General features: G+C 50.6%; 1 protein-coding gene across 4 annotated transcripts; it reads left to right on the forward strand.

The window, feature by feature from the left end:
• Positions 1-201: 201 nt before the first annotated feature.
• Positions 202-27,384, forward strand: Chrdl2 (chordin-like 2). 4 transcript variants are annotated; one of them, NM_001107537.1, is given in 11 exon segments: positions 202-443; positions 10,939-11,051; positions 14,798-14,891; positions 15,895-16,037; positions 17,146-17,239; positions 18,829-18,884; positions 20,593-20,758; positions 21,673-21,867; positions 22,175-22,348; positions 26,323-26,415; positions 27,226-27,384. In NM_001107537.1, coding segments are annotated over 11 exon segments (1,290 nt in total). In that variant the 5' UTR covers positions 202-361; the 3' UTR covers positions 27,306-27,384.
• Positions 27,385-27,691: the final 307 nt, after the last annotated feature.

The raw sequence follows: 27,691 nt of genomic DNA on the forward strand, positions 1-27,691 counted from the left end.
GACACTGCGCCCGGGTGACGGCGTCCCGCAGACCCTGGTCCTCTAGCTAGCACCTTCTCTCTTTCTGCCATCGCTTTTCTCTTCTGCCGGACCTCCCTTCATTCTCATTCTCATTCTCTCTCTCTCTCTCTCTCTCTCTCTCTCTCTCTCTCTCTCTCTCTCTCTCTCTCTCTCTCTCTCTCTCTTCCTTCCTACCGTCCTCTCATCCCCACCTTAGATCTCTCCTGCCTTTGGCTCTTCTTCATCTTTGCTTATCGGACTCCTCGGGCAGCCGTCCTACTTGGTCTTGGGGACTTACTTGTGTCCTTACCTCACTTTCTCTCGGCTCACCCCGGGGTGTCTGACCTTGGGACAAGGAAGGATGGTTCCCAGGGTGAGGATCATCCCCTCTTTGCTGGGACTCGTGATGTTCTGGCTCCCGTTGGACTCGCAAGCCCGAGCCCGTAAGTAGAAACCAGGCAAAGTCTGGACTGGCAGGGGAGGGATGCGAGCCACTGGGATGTACTTTGCTGGAAGATGTTAGGACCTGGGGACCCCTTAACGTGTGCATTTATCCAGGCAGCACCTGCATAGCAGGGGTAGATGCTGCTCCACAAACAGTGTGGGCTGGTGAGTCTTGGGGGAGAAGGGCTTGGCAAAATTCCATTCTGGGGGGCTGCTGGGGCAAGGCAGTGTGCATTGTGGGAAGGGACCTTGTTCCCAGCAGCCTGGTGTGTGAAAGACAAAAAGACAGCAAGGAGTGTGAAAGACAGAAAGACTGTTGTGTGGAAGAGCTCCCGGGCAGAAAGATGAACAAAGTAACGTCCATTATTGTTTTTGATACTCACAACACTCCAGTGAGGTGTCACCATCACGTTCAACAGCTGAGTAAAGTCGTCAGGGCAAAGAGAAGAAAGTTGCCCAAAGCTCGTAAGCCATCCAAAGCCCAGAGTCTAATTCCAAGTCCTGCCTAACAGAGTCTGAAGACACCCCAATGTGGCAGGGCTGTGAGACTAGAAGGCATCGGGGCACGGTGAAATAAATGAGGTTCTTCACCTTCCCAGCCCCACTGTATACCAGCTGGTGGGTCAGACATGGAGGACACCTCACTGTCTCTTTTCTAATCTATAAAATATGAGACTCTTAAAACCGTTATGAGTATTAAGTAACGGAGAAGGCAGTGCAGTTTGTTTAAGGATGTTTCAAGGTGGCTTCATCAAAGTGTGTCTGCAGTCTAAGCCCCCTTTCCCTCCCCCAGAATTTCTACTTCAAACAGTAGGTTATGTAAGACCACAGCTCCTATTTCCTAACTGCCCCCCTTAAGCTGGTAACTTCTTCTGAATCCCCCAATCTCAGTTTGGCACCACCTGCCAGCTCTGCTTCTGCCTGGCTAGTGGCTTTGTGGAGCTAGTGAGGTTAGGTTCTGTTCTGTTTCTTCTCGGGATGGAAATGTTGCATGTCTGCCTGAAATCCCCTAGCCCACTGGTGGTGTGAGACAACTTCACGGAGAGGGGGTTCAGAGTTGGGTTCGAGTCCTGACTCTTACACCTGGGTCACTTTTCAAACTTCAGTGAGCCTCGGTTTCTCCATCATCAAAAGAGAGCTACTAACCAAGGTCTAAAGATGTGGGCAAGGACTAAAGGAATCAATGCGTTCAAATGCCTAGCAAATATTCAGTAAATACCCCTCTCCTTCCTTAAGCCCTGAGGGTTTCCTCTAGTCTAAGCCCACTGAAAGAGACTTAGTCTCAGAGGGCTGACCTGCCTGGCCTGGTCTTGGCCCTGGCCCTGCAGCTTCCTTCCCAATATCACTGCCCTGGGTGAGCCACTCTGAGGATGTCTCAGAGGTACTCAAAGTCCTCTTCTGCCCCCCATGTCCACTAGACCTTCAGCAATTCAGTCACCTCTTCCAGAAAATTCTGCCTGGTGACCTGATCCCCTTCTGACCTCCCCTCCTCTGAGCCTCCAAGAGCCTTCTAGTCTGTATCCGTCACCAGGTTCTGCAGTAGGCTATCTCCCCCATAAATACAGAGCTCCAGCCACTCAAGAAAATGACTGTCACTAAGGTGAGGTGACCTGGCATTCTGGGAGGAGCATTAAGATCCTGGTGTTGTCGAGGCTGGAAGAGCTTTCTCTTCTATGTCTACCCATTGGATTGCCCGCTTTCCCAGTTAATCTGAAGGAGGGTCTACTACAAGGCCACAAAGAAAGGAACAGAGACCTAGATCCTAACCCCAGATCTGTCATTTGTTGGCTGTGCGAATTGGGACACATCCTGTATCTCTGAGCCTAATGACGGTTGGTGCTATTGGTGTGAGGATTTTGCAAGTGTCCTGCTGGTGTCCTGTTTTTAAGATCTTGTATGAAAAGTCTTGTCTTAAGGTAAGAGAGATCTCAAGCCTGTGTTGTGTAAGACGTCTTCCTGGTGACATCCAGAGTGCTTTTACAAATGGTGCCAACAGATGGGTGTTCTCAGGCCCAAGGCAGCCAACACCCTGAAGTATGTCTAGGGCCGGTGAGTATGGGTTTTGGCATACGCCTTAGTGAAGCCCAGGGCTGCTAAGCAAGGGCTATTTATTCTCTCTCCGGCTCTACTTCCACCCGAAGATCCATACTGAGTCTCACTGAAGCCGTACTGAGCCCTAACTGTCTGACACTCACCGCTGACCTCCAACTCCACCTAAAGATGAAGGCTCTGGCCTTGTTTCCGACTGGTGCTGATCCCAGTTCCAGGTGGAGTCACATCTGTGTGGTTCAACCCTGGTCACCCCTCTGTGACCCAGGAGTGGCCCCATCCCCTTATTTATCTCCAGGGCCTTCTCTAGTTCTTGTTCCTCTCTGCACTGTGTCCTTACAGATTGCCTAACATGCTTCAGGGTTCTCTTCTCTCCTTTTTATCTAATGCCACTTCCCAGAGAGGGTTAATCGCCAAGTAAGACATCAAACCTCAAGGGTTTGTGTCTTATGGGAATTGGAGCTTCGGTTCTCTAGTGATAGAATCTCAGACCCCAGCAGCAGGCCTGGACAAGAAAGAAGTTCCTACAGGATGTTGTGCTTCCAAAGGCAAACAGGCCATTGGAATGTCAGGGACCCAGCCCTTGCTCTTTCTCTGATTCCAAATGTAAACCCAGGCCTCTGTTTGCCACCTATAAGGTGAGATACTTGCCCTTAAACAGGTGATGTTTGAGGACCATGGTAGCATTGACCATCTCTAAGACCAAATGTCCTTGCCTTCAATCCCAGTCCACCTGACTTGGGAAGTGGGAGTTGGGAAGAGAGTAAGTATTCTGCCCCGTGGGGAGTAGATGACCAGTACCTATGAAAAAGTGCCTGGGGGGACGGGTGTGTAGTGAAACATGTGTCCTGAGATGCTTATACCAATATAGAATCCTGCTCTGCCGTCCAGCTTAGTCGCATGTCTGCCCATCTGCCCAACTGTGCTCAACTGCGCGGAGAGCAGGTAAGGCAAGGCTTGAAGTTCACCTTGGGTCTCTAGCCACAGGTTCTGCACTTCCCTGCTCCCACCAGTAGAGGTCTCTGCCTCACTCACTGGCTCCAAGCTGCAAGCCCCAAGACAGCTGCGCAGTGGCTCCAGCTGTTGCACCTGTTCAGGGCTGGCCTCTCAAGTTCCCTGAGCCGCGGGCCATGGCGCCGGCTCAGAGAAAGGACCTAGAATATCTTGAACTCCCAAGGAGGAGGACTGATAGGAGAGAGATGTCCCTAGGAGATGCGGCGCAAAGATCAGGCACAACTCTGGGTAGGACCCTAACCTGTTGCTCGATCTTGTCTTCAGGAGTTCATTGTGTCTCAGCCCAGGCTGTTTTCTTGCAGGTTAAAGCCATTTCTTCTGTCTCTGTTACTTGGACAGGCAGCTCTGTAAGAATCCTCTTCTGAGCTATAGAATGGTTGTGGAGTCTATGCGGACACAGGGCAGGGAACTCTGGCAAGTCTTGACTCCTCCCTCACTGGGGCTCACTTTCTCTAGAGTGAAGGGACTGGACATAGTCTGAGTTCCTAACTTTCTAGGATTCTATGGATCTAAGTGTGCATAGTCAAGCAAAAATAGAATGCAGACAGCTCTCTTCGAAAGGTAGTATGCTTCTATGCTCCTCAGTGTCTGTCTGTCCAGAAGAAGAGATATATATTCAAAGTGTATCCCTTTTACACAGTTTAGCCACTAAGGCATTTCTTGTACCATTAAGAGGTGATCCTCAAGGGAAGCCAGAACCCAGGGCAAAGCTTATGTCTTTGAGGGGAGTGAATTTGTCTGTGTAAATAAAGTATGGTTGTCTGGGTAAAAGTGGGATCTGAATGCCCACATTCCTGGGCTGTCCGCTCACTCAGCTTTTCTGAGCTCTTATGATGATTCCAGACCTCGCTCTCCTCTCCCTAAACCTCCTGCTATGTTTCCATGGCCTCCTCCAGCTCCCCCAAAGCTGCTTTCTGGTTGTCTTTCCTGGTTGCTACTGGAAGAGCCCTTAGGCATCCTCCTTACCTTTGACCCTGCCCCACTGGGTCAGACCGTGGGATGCACCAGGAGGGGACACTTGAGATCTCCTCATAAAGATCAGGGAATCATCTGTGCCCTCAGCAGCCCCAGGCTCCCAACCTCTGTGTACACTGTGTTCTTTGGTTTGGCAGGTGGTTTGGGAGTCAGTGGCCAAGAGCTGGAAGGGGAGGTCAAAGGTTAATTCGTGTCATGTGGCAAGTTATACCTGTTGAAAGGGCCTTGTTCTCCTCCCATGCAATAATGTTGTGTTTGTTGTTATGAAGAAGAGAGGTTTCCAGGATTAAAGACCATACTTGGCTCTTCTGCTGTCCCTGCACTCTCTCTTTCCGTTAACTCCATCCATCCATCCCCTGGGTCATCCACAAAGCACTAACTCTTGAAGGCTCTGTACCAGGCAGAGGTTCAACATCTGTTCCTTCTCGCATCGTCTGGTATAGAAGACAAATCCACTCGACAAGTGCTTCTAGTTCTTATGAATTCCGACAGCGTTGTGACCAAGCTTAACTCAGTCCTGAAGGTGAAGCCAGGGTCCTACAGGGCTGGGGTAGCTTTGTGGAAACGGTGGCACATAAACCGTCTTGGGAAGAGTGGGGGGGGGGCGGTCCAAAACTGGCAGTGTACTCCAGGTGGAGAAGACATCAGTGAAAAAACCATGAAGTGTGATAGAGTGAGAGGCTGAAAACAGTGTCACCACAAACAGTAGTGGTTGAAAGCGTATCTTGAAGCCAGCTCAGGGACAGCCTGGAGGTGACCAGGGACTATCTGCGGTCTGTCTGGCAAATATGGCCACCCTGAATTGAGACCAGATAAACTAACACCAAACGTGTCCAGTCTGTCAAAGTAAGTAAGGAGCCTAGGTGTGGCCTATGGATGTGGGTGACCTCCAACCCCCTCTCAGGGTCCTCTCTGTCCTAGCCATAGTCTCTGTGGTCTCTGTGCCTTTGCAGGTAACTCTGGATGCCTGTCAAGCCACTCCATTCCTGCTCCTTGTTAACACTTCCAAGATCTTACCTGGTGTTTCTGTCCTCTCTCTCTCTCTCTCTCTCTCTCTCTCTCTCTCTCTCTCTCTGTTACACACACACACACACACACACACACACACACACACACACACGAACACGTGTATCACACTATGTTCCACATCTGTTTGTCTTCTTTGTGAATCAGGCTCCAGGCCCGTGACTGGGTGTAAGACTTGAGCTGCGGAAACTCCACAGTTCAGTGAATGGCAGGGAGTTTCTTCCCTGTTGCTTAATGATAATGATGCTCACAGCATGTGGTGCCAAGTGCCCTATCGTCACTGATATGTCATTTTCTGGTCCCTGCCCAGGAACTGCAACCACTGTGGTCACTTTCTGTCACTCTGCTAACTTTTGTGTTGCCAAGAGCACAGGCTTCTGTGCCTGCACTCAGGTGGTTTTGAGCCACCCCAACATCACAGGCACCCAAACCAGTGCCATCCTCTCCTTGATTGCTCCTCTCGACTCTCCACCCATATCTCACCCCGATTGCCATATGGTGTGCCCATGAAACCTATAAGCATGCTTCTTCAATCTGGGTCTTTGCTTATTAATATTCCTTCCCTTTAGGTTGGGCACTAGATTTGCTGTGGTACTAACTCTCCAGCGTGGGAGCCATAGCGCTTCCCTAACCCCTTGCCTACTGACCCTCCAATCAGCTTTCATCTCCCGTGTCCCACAGTGACACTTTTAAAATGCAGACTTGATCGAGCCTGCAACTCAGTTAATGCTTTTTACAGCTGGCCTTTGTCCTCTTGACTCCTGGCCCTCCTTCCCCAACCAGGCCTCCTTCACTTGCTCCTGCCTTTCCAGCCTCTGCCCAATCTTCTGAGGCACTCTCAGCTCTGCCACTCCCCATCACAAGCTGAGGTCCAGATAGATAGATAGATAGATAGATAGATAGATAGATAGATAGATAGATAGATAGATACTGGTGATATTAAGGGAGACAAGACTGGTTTGTGAATGATGCTAGAAGCTTGGGGCTCTGTGGACTCGGACACTTTGGAGATATGACCTCTGGGGATTATGACATCCATGGCTAGGAGATGCTGGAGGAGGCCTGAGAACTCTGAAAGTAAATACCATGAGAAGTAGACTGTTGAGGAAGTGTAGAGCCAGCACTCAGTTCTGGTTTTTGTCAGTCTGGTCTTAGACACTACTTAAATGAACATATATTGTAATCTGTGTCAGACACTAAGCATGGTGCGCATAGAAGCTGACTTAATTCTAGATTAACCCCGACCCTGTATACTACAAGTCCCACTAAACAGATGTGGAATTGGTCATGAGATGCCTAAGCAGCTTTATTCAACTTGGGCTTCAAGTAAAAGTAAGTCTATGAGTTAAGCCCTGGCCACTGAGACTATAGAAGTTCCTAAAAATAAGACAAAAATGCTTATTGATAGATAGATAGATAGATAGATAGATAGATAGATAGATACATACATACATACATACATACATACATACATATGTAGATAGATACATAGATGCATAGATAAATACATAGATACATACATATATACGTAAATAGATATATAGATACATAGATACATAGACACATAGATACATAGATAAATATACCCATAGATACATAAATACATACATCATACATAGATACATAGATGCATAGATACATAGACACATAGGCATATAGATGCATAGATACATAGACACATAGATACATAGATAGACACATAGATGCATAGACAGCTAGAGTTGGGCACAGGTGGATGGGAAGAGAATGGTGATGGGTGAGAGAAGGCTGGGCTAGGGCTGGGAGAGGAAACAGAAGGTCATGGAAAACAAGGGAGGGAGATGAGAAGAGCACACTGCCTCCTTCTCTGTGGCACTCAGGATTGGCCCCAGTAGCTCCCAGAACTTCATCCTAAAATACCTTGACGTGCCCAAGAGCCTGGGATGGATGTAGCCATCAGAATCTCAAAGACTTGTGAAATAATCCACCCACTTCATGACCACAGCATCAAGCAAGTTGATTAGAAGCTTCATAATGTAATGAAATGTAGCCTTTTACAAACATGCAATTCCCAATACTGAATCTTAGAAACCTAGAACTTTAGAACTTGAAATCATGATTTTGTAGACTATGCAGAAAAACTCTGGAGACCAGAGCCTGCCCCTGAGTATCTTCTAAATAGGGAAACTGAGGCTCAGAGAAGGTAAGATGTTTCTGAACATCACCCTGTGTGTTGGCAGCTTCAGGAGTGAGCACTCCTTCCAACAGCCTTGTATGGGAGCTCGTGCTCCTGCCAGGGTCACTGGAACCAGGACGGCTGTGCTTGGCAGTCTCCTCCCCCTCCTGGTTTCACATGGCCTTGGGCACTCACCTCCCTAAAGGAAGAAAGCGCTCCAGGCACCTTAGAGGGCATGGTAGGGTGGAGTATGTGGCCACCAAAGGCCTCCTGCCAGGCCCCCCACAGACCCAGCTTCTGCCAGACATGTTGGTGGCAGGGAGGAGCCCTGACTGAGTGGCTCCTGTCCTCATACTCTGAACAGGCAGAGAAAGGAAGGCATGCCAACTGGCACAGAAGCCCAAGACTTTAGGACCGCCCCGAGGAAGGTAGGACACAGTTTCTTCAGCAACTGACTGAGACCTAAGGTGGTCACGGTGTTGCAATCACTCCTCCCTTGTGGGGGGAGGGGACTGAGGAAGAAAGACATTATTCACTCCTTGGAGAGTTGTACTGGCGCTAGCCAGCACCCCAGCTGGGCCTGTATTCCACCCTCTGCCAGAGGAGGCTGAGAGATAAACACAGCTCATTTGATACGGGTAAGCCGGGCCAGCCAGGCACTGCTGGCTCCTGGGGGATAGGACCTGCTGTTTGGTGCCACTGTCCACAGTGGGTTGGTGAGAAGCAGGTAGGGAAAAAGCTACCTGTGTGTTCCTAAAGTCCTCCATGGCCTACTAAAGCCCAGGCGATGGCACCATAACAATGATCCCAAAGCTTTGTACCGAGAGGCCAAGAGGGCTGAGCGGGAGCTGTGTGAGAAGCCAGAGGAAGACCTGTACTGTTCCTCTTTCAAAGCAACTTCCTAAGGAATAGAAATGGCCTAGGAAATCCACCGCCATGGAGGTGTGTGTCAGGGGGCCCTCTTCAGCCCACCCTGGCTTTCGTATGAGAGTTCCCATACAAGCTTTCCTTAGCTAGGAGGATAGCCCTCAGTGTGAGCCCCGAAGGCCTAAGAGAACATGATTCCGAACCCCTGTTTCTAAGATGCTCTACCAGAAATTAGGTGAGAGGTTCCAAAGGCAACTTCTGCATTGTACAACAGTAGCAAGCTAGAAGGAAAAGCCAAGAACAGAGTGTGGTGGCTGCTGAAGCAGAGAGAGAAGGAAGTGGAGACCATAGGCCTGGAGTTTGGGTTAGAGGGTATCATGGTGTTGGGCTCTTCTTGAACTCTGGGGTTGTGGATTCAAATCACCAGCTGGAGCGTTGTGGGCAAGCCTTTGCTTTCTCACAGAGTTTCATGTAACCGTGACATCACAGAGCACTGTGGGATGAATTACCTAGCCCATGTTTCAGAGTGTTTTCCTCTCCTTGGCGTTCAGCCGCGTCCAAGGGGCGGGGCCTCTGTGCTTGGTGCTGAGAAGCAACACAGAACGATCAACTAATAGCGTCAGCTGTCTCCGCCAGTGGCTTGTAATTGCAGCAATTAATTCTCACACAATATTTGGGAAAGCATTAACTCTTTTATCACACAGGGTCTCGTGTGCCCCAAGTTGGTCCCAAACCAATATGTAGTTGAGGATGACCCTGATTTATGTGATGCCGAAGATCAAACCTAAGCTTTTGTGTGCACGAGGCCAGCGCTCTTCCAGCTGAGCTACTCCACCAGCTCGCGTTTAGTAATGTATATAAAAGGCTCAACAGAGAGAATAACTGCCGGTCCCCTTGTCCCTGTTTCAATATGGAGGCACTTAGCTCCGGCTGGGTGTCCTCTACCCCCATTCCTTCTGAAAAGAAGAGCTCAAGCAATTGACAGGGCTAGAGGCATAGCGAACCCAGGTAGCCATGTTGAAATGGGAAACCTGACCCTGGACTAGCAAGGAGGACAGTGATTGGTTAGAAATGAAAGGGGGCGGAGGCTTTAGGAGAGCTGGGGAGTAGGAAAGGCATCTAAGCCACCTCAAACACAAGCTAGTGTCTCAGTCATTCTGAGAAATAGCCCACATACCTGCACCACAACGGTTACAGAGACAACTAAAAAGTCCGTTAAGGTGACAATCAGAGAAGTATAAATAAGGTGGGGTGTGTGTGTGTGTGTGTGTGTGTGTGTGTGTGTGTGTGATATGTTCATGTGTGCATGTGTATGTGTACAAATGTGCAGGCACGTGTATGCATGGATGTGGAGGCCAGAGGTTGACATTAGGTGTCTTTCTGGACTGCTCCCCACCTCATATTGAGTCAGGGTCTGTTACTTGAATCCAGTAATTGCTGATTGGGCTCGTCTAGTGAGGCTTCAGCTAGTCTAGCCAGCCAGGTTTCTCCAGGGATCCCCTGCCTTCACCTTTCAGCACTAAAATTCCAGGAAGAGTACATCTTTGGGTCCTTCTGCATGGGTGCTGAGGATTTGAACACAGTCCTCTTATTTGTGTAGCAAGCTTTTTGCCCACTAAACAATCTCCTCACCTCATGAAGGTCACTTTTAATGATACATGAAAGTCGGGTGCTGTGTGTGTGTATGTGTGTGCGTGTGTATGTGTGTATGTGTATGTGTGTGTGTGTGTGTATTTGCGTGTGTATGTATGTGTATGTGTGTGTATGTGTGTATGTGTATGTGTGTATGTGTGTATGTGCGTGTATGTGTGTGTATATGTATGTGTGTGTATGTGCCTGTATATGTGTGTGTATGTGTGTGTGTGTGTGTGTGTATAGGAGGCAGAGTGAGAGGAGAAAGACAAATGGGACAAAGGAAAGAAAATGCGTGTGAGTATGAGGCAGAGGAGTAACACATTGAGTGGGAGGAGATCCAGGCTCTCTCCCTGCTTGGTATGCTAACTGCTGTGTGGCCTTAGCATGCAATTTGTCCTTTCTAGACCTCATGTCATCCACCTATGCATAAGAACTACCATTTGGGGGCTGGGGATTTAGCTCAGTGGTAGAGCGCTTACCTAGGAAGCACAAGGCCCTGGGTTCGGTCCCCAGCTCCGAAAAATAGAACCAAAAAAAAAAAAAAAAAAAAAAAGAACTACCATTTGTAGCACAGAATGTTGATCTGAAAGCATTTCATTGTTCAAGCCCCTCACAGCCCTGTAAACTGCCAAGGCTCAGAGAGGGGCAGCAACATGGCTCATAGCAAGCATGTGGTCCAGCTGAGATGCAAACTCAGATCTTCTGGGAAGAGGGATGAGGCAGGGCTTCAAATTGGAACCTCCTGAAACTAACACCCCTCATTGGCTTGCCAGGCCCAGGCAAGGTCTGCCTTTTCGGTGAAAAGATATATACCCCTGGCCAGAGCTGGCACCCGTACTTGGAACCTCAAGGCACGATATACTGTGTGCGCTGTACCTGCTCTGAGGTAGGTCCCGCTGGCCACTGGGCCACCTTTATCAGGTATGTCTGGAAGACAGAGGATAGGGGGATCTAGAATTACCATTCTATAATGGTGTTGTCAGAGGCAGCTGTGGCTCAGTGAATGGGAGGGTTGAGGAGCTGGTCTCCGGTCTAGCTTGTGTCGATGCCAGCCTTGCTGTCTGTCTCTGCCCAGCCTAGGTTCTGTGACTTCACACTCCTTCCTTTCCAGGGAATTCCCGCCAGCCTTCCTCCTCACCCTTCCTCAACAGACATTCCTCCAACTCAGCGGATCCACATATTCCTTCTCCAAGGCTTTTGCCTAAAGCAGTGAATGACCTCCGCCTAGAAGTAGCTCTTCCTGCATGGACACCTGTGTCTCCTAACCACTGTTCACAGTCATGTGCACCTTCTGATGGGGCCTCTAAGAACAAGGTTCACATCTAGTCAAAGGCTGAACCACGGGGCAGAGACTGTGCCTTTGTTCTTACCTCTACTCCTCCTGCCCCGACTGTACCAGTCGGCTCCCCTTCACCACAGCAAAACATAAATGTATAATTATATAAAAAGGAACCGTTGGCTCCATCTCACTGTCCTAGACATTCTAGCTAAGGTCAATTGGCCTTACTGCTCACCTCATGGCCAAGAAGCCAAAGAACGAGGAAGAAGCCCAAGTCCCACCATTCTCTTCATGGGCACACCCCCAGTGACCTATGGACAACCCACAAAAATCCCATCTCCTGAGGGACCACGGAGTCTCCACAGCTTCGCCCCGGGACCTTCGGAGTCATTCAACATCCAAACTATCACCATCCCAGCTCTTCCCTGGGCCTGGCACAATCAGTTGGGTAGGATAAAGGAGACCTTGCAACCCAGAATTCTCCAAGGAAGTGCGAGAATGGGAGAACAGGAGGGAGCCAGAGGGGACACCCAGACAACAGCTCCCTGTCAGGAGATCTTGAACTCATTTTCTGGGTGATGCTAGGAGCTTCTGGCCCTCAGGCCCTCGGCACCTTCTTTTCCTCACAGACCAAGAGGCAGAAGCTCTAAGAGCCTCCATGGTTAAGAGAGAATCACCAAGGGTAGAGAAGAGCCCTGAGGAGACTTGAGTGGGGATCAAGTGACACAGCCCTCATCTCCCCTGGGTCCGCTCCTACCCCCGTCTTTCCTTCTCTCTCCCCATTGTTCCCATAATGTTAGCTTTCGGTAGAACTCAGACACACAGGGATGCGACCCCCTCCCCGAGGCTCCAGCTGCCTTTTCCCCCCCTTTTTATCCTTAGCACATCTGAAGCCAATAAGTCACTTTTTAAAAGCTTTATGAAATATAGCCAGAAAACAGAAAGGAAACCATAACAGAAAATTCCAGACATGTCACATGGTCCAGTTGACGAAGGCCAAGTTCTGTGATCCACTGATTCACGTCTCCTTCCTCAGGCCTCACACACGTAGCTTCTCTTCCTTGGCCCAAAGGACTAGTGCCTATATCTCCACAGTGCAGCCTGAGCGCTTCGCCTCTCTCCACCATGGCCCATCTTCACCATCTAAGCCACCTTCACCTCTCACCTGTGGCCCGCCAACAGGTCTCGCTGCAGTCCCTCTCAACATCCATTCTCTACAAAGCAGCTAGAACGATCTTCCCTAAATGCAGACCTCTGGTGTTTCTTAGCTCTTAAAATCATCCATTACTTCCACTCCCCCGTTTGGACAGGGTCTCATGTAACCTACCTAACCTCAAATGCATCTGAAGATAATCTTGAACGTCTGATCCTTCTGCCCATACTTCAACACTGCTAGGGTCCCGGGCATGTGTCCCATTGACGGCTTTCTGCAGTGCTAGGAATTGAACCCAGGGCTTCACGTGCTAGGCAAGTACTCTTGTAGCCCAGCCCACAGGTAGTTCTTTATAATCCAACCTCCCCCACCCCCTTTAATCTTCCAACTCCATGCCCTCGATGCAGCCACACCAGCCTGATGTCTGAACCTCCAACATTTGAAACATTCTTGTCTATTCCTCCATTAAAACAGTCTTCTCTCATATCACAAATGACAACTTCCTGGTTCACAATGTGACTGTGACCTCCTTTGGGAGGGCTTCCATTACAGTCTCCAAATGTGTCCTCTAATCACATCCTCTGGTTTGGTCATGACTGTAACCATGACACCTGAAGTTATCTTGCCCTGGCTTCTAACTGCCCTGTGGCTCATCTCCAGCCTCTAGGATTCAGGCTTCTGGAAGCAAAAGACTCACTCCTGGTTGTGTGTCTGAGCTCAATATGAGCATAAAACTGTCCCAACATCCCACAAAGGCAATGCCCTGGTCATGGTGTTTAGCTGCTGTGTGACCTTAGGCAGCCTCAGGAACAGTCTTTGCTCCCAATATAGTTGCTAATGTTGGGAACAGAAGCGAGGTCATCTATATTTACACAGCCACTCCAAAAACGATGGATCTGACCTTACAATGATGTTCCCTCTGGCCACAAAGAACCCTGCCGCATGCCTGACATGCCCAAGCTGCCTTCTTCTGCTCCACTTCAGCAAGAGCCAAGAGAAAGGTTCAAGATCTTTAGACCACACGTCCCTCAAAGTCTACCTTGCTTCTCCAAGGGCCTCTATTCACTCCCTTAGGATTAATTGAGCTCCACAGGTGTGGGATCTCTAGGAGGTCACTGTTGAAGCACAAACCACATCTGTGGCTCTGTGCACACCCCTTCCCACTGACCGGTCCTTAGCACTCTCTTGGACCACCTTGGGAAGCAGGGATTCGGACAGTCTTCCTCGGTCTTCCTCGGTGTGAAGGGCTGCTTCTGGGAGAAGTCTTCTCTACATGCAAGAGGGCTGGAGCCAGCTTGATTAATATTAGGGTTTAAACAGTGCTGGCTCCTCTCATTTGAGAGCCTCCATTTCTGACCCTGGCACTCTCTTCTCCCACCAGCCTCGAACCTTTAGATTTTAGTGGTTGCTTGCTTGGAGTCAGGGGCCTTGTGACAACCATTGCTTTGGAATCCACGCTTGAACAGGGGAGACAGATTAAAGGAACAGCACAATAAGTGTGACCCAGGGACAAGAGCAAGGAAGGGGTGGGGAGGTTGAGGAAGGGCTGGGAGATGATCTGGAAGGAGCGGGGAGCCTCTCTTTCTCTGCCTCTGTCCATCTCTTGCTATACGTGTTCCTCTGTCTGATTCTCTCTCACCTGCTAGACTTGAAGATGTGAAAGAACTTGAGCTGCCTTTTTCTCTTGTGCCAACCCCAGAGGCTCCATCCAGGGTTCCACAGAACCTTGCAGGAGAAGGGTGATAAAGCCCCAAGTCTTTTCCACACCAGACTTTTTAGTCATGTCCTGGTCACTGTATTACAGCCCTCCTTTGAACAGAGGCTCGGGGTTAGTGCTATAAGAAAAGAGTCATAGAGTTAAAAATAGCCTGGCCAGAGCACCAAGATCATTGCCAAGATAGCTCAGAGCTTTTACTTCCATTTCTCATACCCACAAAGGGGCCAAAAGATCTGAGCAAACCCACAGCAAGTCAGTCCTCCCATGGCTGAAGGGTGCAGATGAGTAGGCTAAGTGAGATCTGCTTAGTAGACAGGGTAGGGATGGGGCTCACTTGAGGTTTTCGGTATTTTTTTTAACGCTATTATACATAGGCTTAAGACAAAGGAAGATTCTGCAGTTGGGGTGGAGGCTGGCGAGAGACCTCTGCAGATGGGAGGCAGTGGTTCTTGGGAATGAGGCCTGACCCTGTATTTCTTTCAGAATGGCCACGTGAATTGTTACCGCCTCCGATGCCCACCCCTCCACTGCTCACAGCCTGTGATGGAGCCGCAACAGTGCTGTCCCAGGTGTGTGGGTAAGTAGCTTTCTTCCTTCCCCTGGCACTGAGCTCCCTGCTGTCCGGCTTACTCCTGCTCTAAGCCCCTGGCTGAGAAAAGCCTCCAGAAGAAGAGCAGCCCTGCCCATTAGATATGTGGGAACAAACAGACGTTCAGTGGACGCTTTCTGGACCCCTGAGCAGGCAAAGGTAGCAGCAAACTTCTGGCTCCAAAAATTGATAAAACAGGAGGGAAAGGGCAGGTGAAGTAGAAACTGGGTGGGCAAGATGTCTCAACAGATAAGGGACTTAACCTTTAGGATGACAATCCCTGGGACCCATCAAGTAGGAGGAAAAAACTGACCAAGAGGATTGTCCTTTGGTCTCCACCCAACTACCACAGCTTGTACCCCTTCCCCCCATGTAATACAAAAAATTTAAAGTTTAGAAGGAAGGAAGGGAGGGAGTGGGGGAGGAAGGAAGGAAAGAAGGAAGGAAGGAAGGAAGGAAGGAAGGAAGGAAGGAAGGAAGGAAGGAAGGAAACAGAGAAACTGGCAGAAGGAGGTGGGAACTGGCTTGGCCTGCTGACTGCACATCTGAGCCCCAGTCCCTCCCTCTATCCAGAAGGAGGGGAGAGCAAAGGCAAGCGACTCGGGACGGCCCCCGTATGAGTGTGTGGTGTCTTTGCTGTGCCTCATTTCTCTACCTCTTCGGTTGTGCTCCTGTTGGTGGAGAGGCCAAGCCTGACACAGAGCCCCATGAACATCCATGGGCCTCAGACACCGAGGGGTGGCCAGGCTGCAGTGGGAAAAGGCGTGTGCTCAGATGTTGGTATCAGTGAGACCTCTTGGCTAGTTTATATAGGAAATGTTGGGGAAGACCAAAGTCAGACTTTAGTTTAAGTGTTAAGGAGAGAGACAGAGAGACAAACAGAGAGCACAAAATCTTCAGAAAAGTGAAAAGCTGCCTTCCTACTTCTGGCAAAAATCTTACAACCATGGAAATTTCATTTTTTTCCTTCATCCTGCTCTCCCACCTGCAGATCCTCGTGTCCCCTCCGGCCTCCGGGTTCCTCTGAAGTCGTGCCAGCTCAATGAGACCACATACCAACACGGAGAGATCTTCAGTGCCCAGGAGCTGTTCCCCGCCCGCCTGTCTAACCAGTGTGTCCTGTGTAGCTGTATTGTAAGGCCCTCTTCAGTCTCTGTGGTCCAAGCCAGTGTCTGTCTTACAAAGAGGGATGGGGGTGGGCCACTAACTAAGGATAAGAGAGGTTGGAGGGAAGCGAACACCCAGGACCCAGTGTCCTGCCCCAAGCTTGGTGAGGTGACCTTTCTCCAGGTTTTCACACTTGGCCCCCAAATAATAAGAGTAGCTCATCTCTACTTCCCCCAGTGGACGCCGTACTCCTTTGAGGGGAGGGAATGCGCCTGTGTTGTTTCTGTGCCTTCTCTGTTCATGCTCAGGGCCTGGCACGTGGAGGGTGAGTGGTTGCTTCAGAAGGAATAAATGAAGCAGCCATCAGTCCTGGGACCACAGACAGGAAGGGCCTGGCAGTAGCACATGGAGTCTAAGTCTGAAGTACTTAGACTCCTTGTGCCTGAGGTCAGAGTGAGGCTTAGGGACAGACCTGTGATTGATGGACAGAGCAAAGCCAAACAGGCATGATTTAGAGAGTCTTCTCATTTTGCTTGAGAGAGTATCCCTGTAGCTCTCTTCCCGTCAGTCTCTCAGCTGTTCCTCTTACCCTCCAGCTTAGCTTTCCTAGCTCCTCACTCCCTCTTGCCAAACCTCTCTGAATGAGATGATAAAAAGGAAAGCCTGAAATCCAGAAAGGATGGGCAAAGGAACCATTAGAATATCCCCTGTCCACCACCGTCATCTCCCGACACGCACGCCCCTTCATGGAAGGCAGCGCTCTACTGTAGAGAAAACCTGAAGCCTGAGCCCTGGTCCCATCTACCCTGACTATCTCTGTGACTGGATGGCACAGTTCCCCCCATGCTCCCAGGACTCCCCTTATCTTGAAGCTCATCTCACAAGTTGATGGGAAGCCTGAGGAATTGGAGGTGAAATCCATTTCAGGGCTTGGGGTGGGAATAGGAGGTCAAGGGGACACCCACCACCACCCCAGGCTGACTTGTCCTGTGCAGGAACCCCATGCCACTCTCTCCGTCCTCTACCTTAGGGGAGGCCTCAAGGCTATTTGTCCCCAGGGTAAGAGGCTCTGCTGGGCCCCCAAGACTGATCTTCAACAAAGCTCATTTCAAATCTGCTGTGTTCTGTCTTTCAGGAGGGCCACACTTACTGCGGTCTCATGACCTGCCCTGAACCCAGCTGCCCCAGCACACTCCCTCTGCCTGATTCCTGCTGTCAGACATGCAAAGGTGAGTGTCATAGTGAACTGTGTCAACTTGACACAGCCTAGAGTCATTTGAGAGGAAAGCCTTAACTGAGGAATTGCCTAGATCAGATTGGCTTGTGGACTTGTCTATGGGGAATTGTCTTGATTATTAATTGATGTAGGATAGCCAGCCCACTTTGGGCAGCACCATTCCCTAGGCAGTGGTCCTGACCTACCTAAATCAAGCAATATGTCAAGCAGTATTCTTCCATGGTTTCTACTTCAAGTTCCCACTTGAGTTACTATGTTGACTTCCCTCAATGATAGACTATAACTTGTACGCTGAAATAAATCCTTTCCTTCCTTAAATTGTTTTTAGTGAGGGTGTTTTATCACAGCAATGGAATGTAATTACAATTCTGAGTCTTCCCAAAGGCTGCCAGGGTTGCATAGTGCTCCTTTTATGGACTTCCAGGAAGAGCCTAGGGACAGCCAGCATGTAGTAGACACTTCCTTCCCACAGGGAGTTGGTATCTTGGCGTGGATGTCCCAGAAAGCAGGACCACATCAGCTACTGCAATACCAGGAAGCACATGTGAGGCAAAGTAAAGATGGGGGTGAGAGAAGAAGAGGGAAAAGTGTAGTCTCTGGCCAAGGCTCACATCAATAACTCTCATTAATGCTGCTTACTCTTGTAGTGTGGGTGACAGGCAGCTCTGGGAGCAGCCTGAGAAGAGGGGGAACATGGATAGGAGGTACTGCTAGGGTGAAGCTGAGGGTGCTGGGATCAGAGGGGGTACTGCTGCAGAGCCTTAGTGACGGGATGCTGTCCCCACAATCCAATAAGGCTAAAAGGAACAAAGTAGCACCTGGAAGGGGCTGAGCATGGGCTGAGACCTGGTGTCTCCAGTCTTCCTCATGGCAACATAGGACAAAGGATTGGACTTCCAGGACACATTTTTTGGGTAAACTGAGGCTAGCACACCTCCTGCTGCTGAAGAGCAGGCTGGGCTTGAGCAGAGGTATACAACTGGACTGTCTGCGTGGACCGGGGAAGCCGATGAGAGCTTCTTGGGGAGCCTCGAATGTTGGGGTTTGGGAAGGTGTACTTCTGTTTAGTCCTCATTACTCCTCTTGACATCTGCACCGGAGTAAGCAGAGGCTGGTCTCGAGGCTCTAACAGGTGCCCAATCTACTCTCCTGGGTCTCTGGAACAGGAGCATTCAAGACAGGCAGATGGTATAGTGAAGCAAGGGCTTGGGAAAGAGAATGGGGCTAAGCTTTAAGAAGCTGCAGGGTTCTCTGTCTCTCTCTCACACTCTCAGGGATGACCAGCATCCCAGAGGGGTGACCTAAGTAGACTAAATAAGATGCTCTGATAACTGAACAGTTCAGTCCGTGGAGTGACCAGAAAGTCAGTGTTGGGGAGCTGAAGAGGCATCCTGGTAGCGGAGAATTTGACAACCCAATAAAGACAAAGACAGGTTGTATAGAGAGGCACAAGCTCTCCTAAGGTAGCATGTGGGCTGGGGCTACAGAGGTGGCATTAGGCCTGTGGAAGGGACAAAGGTACAGGCAGAGGCTTCAGGACCATGGCTCTGAGACTGACCCAGTTTCCTTTTGAGTTTTCAGACAGGACAACGGAGAGTTCCACTGAAGAAAACTTGACACAGTTGCAGCACGGAGAGGTGAGTGTGCACACAGCCCTGCAGGCATGGCAGGAGAGAGGCTGCTCCCCTAGGTGGAAAGTCTGCATGACTCTCAGCACTCACCTTTCTTAAGCATTACACTTTATCTATTCCTGATCCCATCCCTCTGCCTGTGCTGCCTCCAAGGCCTGAGAAATTGACTCTGGGTCAGCTGCACTGGTGCCTCCATAACTGCAGCCTCCCTCCCTCCCTTCCTCCCCCTCTTCCCCCCATCATCATGGTTTCTGCTATGGCTGATAGGCCAGAAGGAAACACATGGGCAGTGTAGGCCCCAAATTCCCCCATTTCCCTTCTGGGAGTCCCTGACATTGTTCCTTCCAGAGCCTGTGTGTGTCATCAGACTAAGTCCCTGGGGGAACGGCCTGTGGGTTGGTCCAGCTTCTGTGCCTTAGTTCTGGGGTGCAGGTTCTTTGCCAGGGATCTGTCTTTCTGCTTCCCGACTTCTGTTTGGCTCCTGTCAATCTTGTCTAGAATTCAGAAGACCTAGCCTTCCTAGCTCTCTGTAACCTGAGGGAAGAGACAGGAGTATGCACCACATCCTGACTCAACTGCCCTATCGCTCCTCAGGGTCGTGTTACAATGTGAAAATTTCCTCCGTTCTTTCATCCTGGGATCCAGGAGCCTGGGACACCCAAAGCTGGGCTCCTGACCTTTTCTCCTCAGTCAGGGCATTTGCCTTTGCCATGCTGATTTCTCAGAGGGCCCATAAACTGAGCTGTTTGATCTCTCCTTCCTACCTGTCCCTAGAAGGCAGTGTGTGGTCACAGGCTAGTGACAGGCCCGGAACAGGTCCTTCCTGACTAACTGAATAACCTGGGCATGTACCAGTTGGGTGTTACATCAGCCCTTCAAGTCCTTCTTAACCCCAACTCCACTTGACCAGTGCCTCACAGGCACCTCCTTTGTGCCCAAGTCTGTGCTGGGGCCTGGGAAGTTTCTATTCTACAGGCTCCGTCTCTGGCCACGAAAGGATTACCTCAGAGACTGTGTGGAGTGGGAAACTGTAGAAGGGATGGTGTAAGTGGCTCGTGGACATCTAGGAAAAGGACTCCTCTCCTTGTCCCCAGCCCTGTCATTCCCCTTCTGTGGCCTGGAGCCACCCAGTCCCCAAACTGAGCTGCAGAGCTCCTGCACCATAGGCTGCCATCCCCACCCACACTTCACTGACTCAGCCCTCCTAGAGCTGGTCTGGAGGGGCAGAGGGTGGAGACCAGTACCTGGGGACAAGGATCTTGCATTCCAGCCATTGTGGAAGGGGGCCTCTTTTAAGAACCCTGTGTCTCTAAGTGGACTGTAGAGTTTTTTGTTTTCCTACACTGTAGAATTCTGGAACTTTCTGGGATCTTCAGAGGCTCATTCTGTTGTCTCACCACCTAACTTTTCCTACGCAATGAGTTTTCTCTATTCCTGGTCCCACCTTGCTCTGCCTACTCACAGCAGCCCCAAGGTCTGAGAAAGCCCTGGCGAAGGCTGGCTTGCCAAATCCTTGTCAGTGTTTTCATTGATTAGTCTGAGAATATCTTAGACCTCACCCAGAAGGTTCTGTGTGGAGCCTGTGCCCCACCCCCCCCCTCTCTCAGAAGGCTTCTTAGTCTCCATTAGCAGGCTTCTCAATGCAGCCTGGTCTGTGGCTCCAGCTGTGGCCTGTCCCTCTCAGACAGCTCCACATCCCGCTTGCTGTTTGCAGAGACATTCCCAGGATCCATGTTCAGATGATGGAAAGAGGAGAGGCCCCAGTACGCCAGCCCCTACCAGCCTCAGCTCCCCTCTGGGCTTCATCCCTCGCCACTTCCAGGCAATAGGGATGGGCGGCACTACTATCAAGATTATCTTGAAGGAGAAACATAAGAAAGGTGGGAACAGGACCCTCCTCCCATGCGCTGATGGGGTGAGAGCCCCTACCTCCTAAACTTCCCACTCTGGTTCACCAATCTTTATCTGGCCATGAACTTTTAAACTCGAAAACAAACAAAATCGAGTGCACCCCTGACCGTCATGCACCCTAACTCCCACGTGACAGAGGAGGACAATGAGGAGCCCACGGACCGAATCAGGGAAAGAACCAGTCCTGTTTTGTGGGGGTGAGGGTGGGTGTGTCTCACTATGTAGCTCAGGCTGTCCTTGAAATTCATATCCTCCTGCCTCTGTCTCCTAAGTAAAATTTTCTGAGCATCTATTAAGTCTTTATTGAGAAGTGGGGGAGACAGGATAGAGCTTTCCCCAGTCTCTGCCCCAAAGGGCTCCTTGAACGGTTGAGGAGACCTATGAATACGTTATCATGAGACAGGACTGAGGACAGGACTCAAATGAAAGGAGAGGCTGCTCTGCAGGTGACAGCAGGGATGACTGTGGAAGGGAGAACAGGGTTCACACAGCAGGACTCCCAGACTGGCAGAGAAGGAAGAGCCACAGGGCTACAGAATCTCAAACCTGGGCTGTAGTAAGGCAGGGAGGGGGAAGAGGACCTACTAGAGTTCACACCACCAGTGTTATCAGTGGTCCTTGGTTTTCCTGACAGGAAAGGCCAGGCTTGGTTGCCAGGCCAGCATTCTCCTCAGCCCGCCAGAAGAATTTCTTAGGCCAGGGGAGGGCTTCCCATCTTCAGCAAACCTTAGGTTCTGGGAGGGATGTCAGAGTTGTCGTGGCCTGCACTTTGCTCGCCGTGTAGCCGGTGTTCACTCCGGGCCTATGCTACATGTGAAGCTAGAGACGCTGGCCAGACCCGAGGCACTGACCCACTCTCCCTCTTCTGTTCTCCGTGTTCCAGCTTGCACACACAATGGGAAGACATACTCCCATGGGGAGGTGTGGCACCCTACTGTGCTCTCCTTCGGCCCCATGCCCTGCATCCTGTGCACTTGTATGGATGGCTACCAAGACTGCCACCGTGTGACCTGCCCCACCCAATATCCCTGCAGTCAACCCAAGAAAGTGGCTGGGAAGTGCTGCAAGACCTGCCCAGGTAGGAGGGAGGCTGAGGGGCAGGGAAGACACTGTCCTGGGGGCCGGGGTGCTCTGGGGCCTAGTGTGCTTACACTTAGCCATAGGACGTGGGGGTTACACGTTTTCTATGCTAGGAGCTCAAGCACAGAAAATGCCAGACTACTCTGAACCAGCTATCATGATGGTGGTGTCCTCAGAAGCTCTTATAGACCTAAAATCAAATGGTTATTTGCATTCTATGCAGCCATAAAGCATTAGAACCCTGGATCTTTTGAGACTAGCCAATGTCCATTGAACACATCACAATTTTTCCCCCTGTCTTTTAGAGGATGAGGCGGATGACGAGCACAGTGAGGTCATTTCCACCCGGTGTCCCAAGGTACCAGGCCAGTTCCATGTGTACACATTGGTATCTCCAAGCCCAGACAGCCTACACCGCTTTGTCCTGGAACACGAAGCCTCTGACCAGGTAGAGATGTACATCTGGAGGCTGGTGAAAGGTGAGTGGCCAGCTCCTGCTCCCAGCCTCATGTGCTTCTGGTACTTCCTGCCCTCAGAACCCTTAGGGGCCTTAAGGAGGTTATGCTGCTCAGATGCCTCAGCCTCCTTCCAGGAGTAAGAACCCCTGATTCCATTCCCATTCCTCTGACTTGTGATAGCTCTGATAAGCTCGCCAAGGCCCCTGAATGCTCCCTCTCCTGGCCATGGAGGGTCACTGCACCCTTTGAGGAGCCGACCCTAAAATCATAGACTCTACTGATAAGATCGAAGCATTGAGCCATGATCCAAAGCCTGGAGAAAAGAAGATTTAGGGTGTGGGGAATGATGGCTCTGACTCTGGTGGGATGCCCTGTCCAAGGGAACAGTTTTATTCTGAGTGACAGCAGAGGCTATGGAACCAGGCAGACCTAGATTCAAACTCACCTCTGCTAATTGGCTCTTTTCATTCGTAGCTGTGTGACCCTGGGCAATCACTTAACCTCTCTGGACCTCAGTGTTCCCTTCTGTGAACTGGGCAAAGGTGCTCTGGGATAATCCCTGACATATGGAATGTGGCAAAAATACCTGACTCCCTCCTACCACACTGGCTGGTTAGAATGGCAGAGGTGGGCTTCTATTGCTCTACCTCAGAGGGAGGTGCAGAGCAGGAGAGGCAGAAGCAGGAGCTCTCGCCATTGCTCTGAATCTGAGATCATACTGTTTCCCAGGGCTGGTGCTGGCTACAGCTCTCAGACCACCCACACTCCACACCCTAGCAGGTGCTAGGGCAGCAGTGAGCCACCATCTTGGAGGACACGTGCTTGCTGACCCATATGCAGCAGGTGCTTGTGGGGAGCTGAGCTGGTCTGAGAAGGCTTCCTAGAGAATGGACCTCTGCAAGTGAGGGAAGCCGGAGGGCCTTGGAGACGCCACGGGGGCTTTGCAGGGGTAGAGCAGCAGCAGCCCTGTGCCCTGTGAGCTGCACACAAAGGGCACTGTGTGCAGAGTGCTCCCACTTAATCCTCACAGGAAACTTCATGGGACTCTGGAGTTTCTGTCTCCTGATGCGTCCTAGCCCCTGCCCAAGTCCCACACAGGTGCCTCCCTCTCATCCCAGAACAGCTTGGTCCAGAGAAGTTTGGCTTTACTGAGCTGGACTGGCCTGTTGCCTGGAACTCACTCACCAGGGCCAGCTCTGCCTAGGGGGTCACAGGGCCCAGCTGTGCTCACACTTGACACAGCCTTTCAAAAGGGCAAGAGGCACACTCAAGACCCCCAGGCCAAAGAGCATCCTTCTTCTTCATTATGCATCATAGACCCAGGGTGTGTGTGTGTGTATGTGTGTGTGTGTGTGTGTGTGTGTGTGTGTGTGTGTGTGACTTCCTCCCAACTGTCACCCCTTTTCCCATGTACTGGGGGGCATGTAGTGGCAGGCCTGTGCAGGAAGGCCTGTCCCCATCTCATAGGCATTATTTCTTGGCACTCCAATGTGGCCCCTGGCCTTTGAAGCTGTATGCTGGTTCTTGGCACCTTGGCTGCAGCTCCAAAACAGAGCTATTTCCTGGTCCTGAAACTCAGTCCCCGAATACATGTTCTCTGTTCCCCTTCGTGGGGCCTCATTCTGATCCCTGGATGCAGGTCAGGTTCTTGGTGTTCCTCAAGGGAGTGCTGGCCTGGCTGAGGCCTTGCTGGCTGTATCTGTTCTCTCTGGCCAGAGGCAGCAGTGCATAACAGCTAGTGACATCACACAGAGCATGTGCTTAGGGCCCCAGTGCCATGGATGGTGCCAAGGGTAGCTTCCCACACAGTAAAAATATCAGAAGATTCAATTAATACCCCATTCCTCTAGACTAGGTGCATATATGTATTTATCTACTCAGCTACCCACCCACCCACCTAGCCAGCCAGCCAACCCTAAACTTATCCATCCATCCACCCTTACACCCATCTTTCCACCCATCCATCTACCTGTCAATTCATCAACACACCCATTTATCCATCCATCCATCCATCCACCCATCCACTTACTCCTACACCCATCTACCCATCCACCCATCCACCCATCCACCCCACACCCATTTGTCCATTTAACCATCCATACTCCCATTAATATATACATATATACATACATATATTCATAAATACATACATTCATATATACATACATACATACATACATACATACATACATACATACATACAAGCATATATTCACCCACCCATCCTTCTACCCAGGGAATCACTTATCGTACATGTTTCATTCTCAGAGCTCAAGGAGTTAAGATCTCCAGAGTTCCAAGTCTGAGAGAGAATTAGGCAAAGTTGTGATGGCAGCACCACAGGAATGGGTGTGACTGGGCTAGAAAGATAGCCCAGTTGGCAAAGTGCTTGCCTCAGAGCCTGAGAGCCTGAGCTGAGGCCCCCAGAAGGCATGTAAAAAGGCTGGGTGTAGTGGCACACGCTTGCAACCACAGCACTGGGGAAGGGGAGACAGGAGGATCCCAGCCAGCCTAGCCTGCGTGGTGGGCCCCAGGCCAATGAAAGACCCCATCCCAAAGGAAAAGGCAACCTTAGTGAAGATGGTGCCCAAAGTTGTCTGTCTATCCTGTCTTCCATATTCACATCGCATATGTGAACACACACACGGTTTAAAAAGAAGAAGGGTAAAATAATAACCAGAACCTAGTGTGATCGGCCCTGTGGAAAGGAGGCTGTGGTCACCTTCAGGCTGGGTCGGGCAGCCTTCCCACTAAGGCCGAGTGGGCGGGTCACTCACTGGCTGTCCACAGAAAGCAAGGACAGAAGCACTAGCATCTGCAAAGGCTTGGTCTCCTCCCGGGGCCTCAAGTATTAGCTAGGAATGTAGCTACTCAAGACATGATGCTCCATGTTCTCGGACGTCTGAATAAACATGGCTCTGGATTTTTATCATATGCTGTGTGCTAGAAAAAACTCGAATGGTCTACATGGGTCAGCCTTCTCTTTTTTTTCCATGTGGAGAAGTTTAATGAGAGAAGAAGAGTAGAAAAGGGGAGAAGTAAAGGCCAGCCATGAGCATGGAGGGAAGGGGGATGGTGGAAATGGATAAAGAAGGGACAAAGGAGAAGAGCAGGGAATAGAAGAGAGCAAAGAGCCAGCCTTCTCTTCTTTATTTTCCTTTTTATCTCTCCCTCCCTCCTTCCTTCCCTCCTTCCTTCCCTCCCTCCTTCCTCCCCTCCCTCCTTCCTTCCCTCCCTCCTTCCTTCCCTCCCCATTTCTCCTTCCCTCCCTCCTTCCCTCCCCATTTCTCCTTCCTTCCCTTCCCTCTCTCCCTCCTTCATTTTCTCTTTCCCTCCTTCCTTCCTTCCCTCCTTCCCTCCTTCCCTCCCTCCCTTTCTCCTTCTGTCCCTCCCTCCTTCCTTCCCTCCTTCCTTCCCTCCCTCCCTTCTTCTCTTCCTCCTTCCTTCCCTCCCTCCTTCCCTCCCCATTTCTCCTTCCTTCCCTCCTTTCCTCTCTCCTTCCTTCCCTTCCCTCTCTCCCTCCTTCCTTTTCGCCTTCCCTCCTTCCTTTCCTCCCTCCTTCTATCCCCATCTCTCCTTCCTTCTCTCCCTCCCTCCCTCCCTCCCTCCTTCCATCCCTCCCTCCCTCCCTCCTTGATTCCCTCCCTCCCTCCTTCCCTATTTGTGGGCAGATATAAGGATGGCTCTGGTGACAGAAGCAGCAGCAGAGGAAGGAAACTAAAAGAACAGGTTTTACTTACCATGGAGGTGACAGGTGGTCAGAGAAACCAGAGCATTTCAAATGGTCACCATTAGGATTATGGTTAAGAGGGGCCAGGGTTCTGGTGAACTGATTGAGGAGGGGCCACGGGGTAGAAGAACAGACTGTAGCCCTAGAGGTTTATTCCACATTTGCTTCGAGTCTCCTCAGACTGGGGGCAGGAAGGGAGGTGGCGGGGTAAGTTATGAGTGTCACCCGATCCTACCTTCATAGCTCATGCTGTGTCTTCCTGCAGGAATCTACCACTTGATTCAGATCAAGAGAGTCAGGAAGCAAGATTTCCAGAAAGAGGCTCAGAACTTCCGGCTGCTCACCGGCACCCATGAAGGTGGGATCCTGCGCTAGGAATGGGGCTGGGGTAGGGGCAGAGACAAAGCAGGAGCTCTTGGGGAGTTCCCAGGCTGCTGGTGTCCGGGGGTGGGGGTGTCAGCTGCAGACGTCAGTTCCCAGCACAGGAATCCAGTGGGTGTCTGGGCCAGAGATTTCCCAATCCCTAAGTGAGAAAGAGAAGGTGAGACTGAGCAGCTGGCTTTGTCTCGGCCCAGAAGGGTCAGGTCTGAGCTCCCACGCCCTGGTGCTTCCCATGTCTCTAGACCAGCAGTTCTCAACCTGGGGGTTGTGACCCCAAAGGGGTCATGTATCAGATATTCACATTACGATTCATAACAGTGGCAAAATTACAGTTAGGAAGAGGCAATGAAATAACTTTATAGTTGGGGTTACCAGAACGTGAGGAGATGTATTAAAGGGTCACAGCATTAGGAATGGTGAAACCTACTGCTCTACACTGCCCATTCCCAGTGAGGCCCTTCTAGCCACTGTCATAGCCTTCTCATTCATTCTTTATTACTCTATGAAGATGGACCTGGGTGTTTTTGTGGGGATGGCAGGTCAGTTGACAGATGAAACATTACCCACAGAAGTCAGGAAACCTAACCCCTAAACACAGGGTGTCTGAAGGCTAAGTCTCATACCTATAAGATAGGGACCTCAGCTCTCCACCCATGGGTCCTAAACCCTGGCCCATACAGTCTCCCCTGACTCAAGCATTAAAAGGCCCAGGCCCCACCACTGTTGCACATATGCTTGTGAAATACATGGCCATACACACCGCTTGTCTCTTCCTCCCTCCATGCAGGTTACTGGACCGTCTTCCTAGCCCAGACTCCAGAGTTGAAAGTTACAGCCAGCCCAGACAAAGTGACCAGGACATTATAGCAAGGACCTAAACAGTTGCAGATATGAGTTCTATTGGTTTTATTATTATATATTAATAAAGACGTCGCATTACCTCCTCCCCCCAGCCCAGCCCTGCCTGTTGACTTCACATCCTGTTTCAGGGACCCTTCTAGGCAGATACCTTTGTCCTGAATGTATATGGGTAGAAGTGGATTCAGAAGGGGTACAGAGGGGCCTGGTTCCTCACAGCTGCTTTTCATTAGAGCGAGGGGTAGCTCTTGCAGCCTCCTCCCAGGCCTGTCTCCCAGCACCCTAAGCCATCTGCCCTGAGCCCCTGAAATAGGATGATTTTATGGGTAGCACCCCCCTCCCCTCCAGTGGCTTCCTTGCACTGAGCCGAAGAAGAAGAAGTAACTTAGTTTGCC

Source organism: Rattus norvegicus, chromosome 1 (assembly GCF_021556685.1).
Source record: "Rattus norvegicus strain SHRSP/BbbUtx chromosome 1, alternate assembly SHRSP_T2T, whole genome shotgun sequence".
Lineage (NCBI taxonomy): Eukaryota > Metazoa > Chordata > Mammalia > Rodentia > Muridae > Rattus > Rattus norvegicus.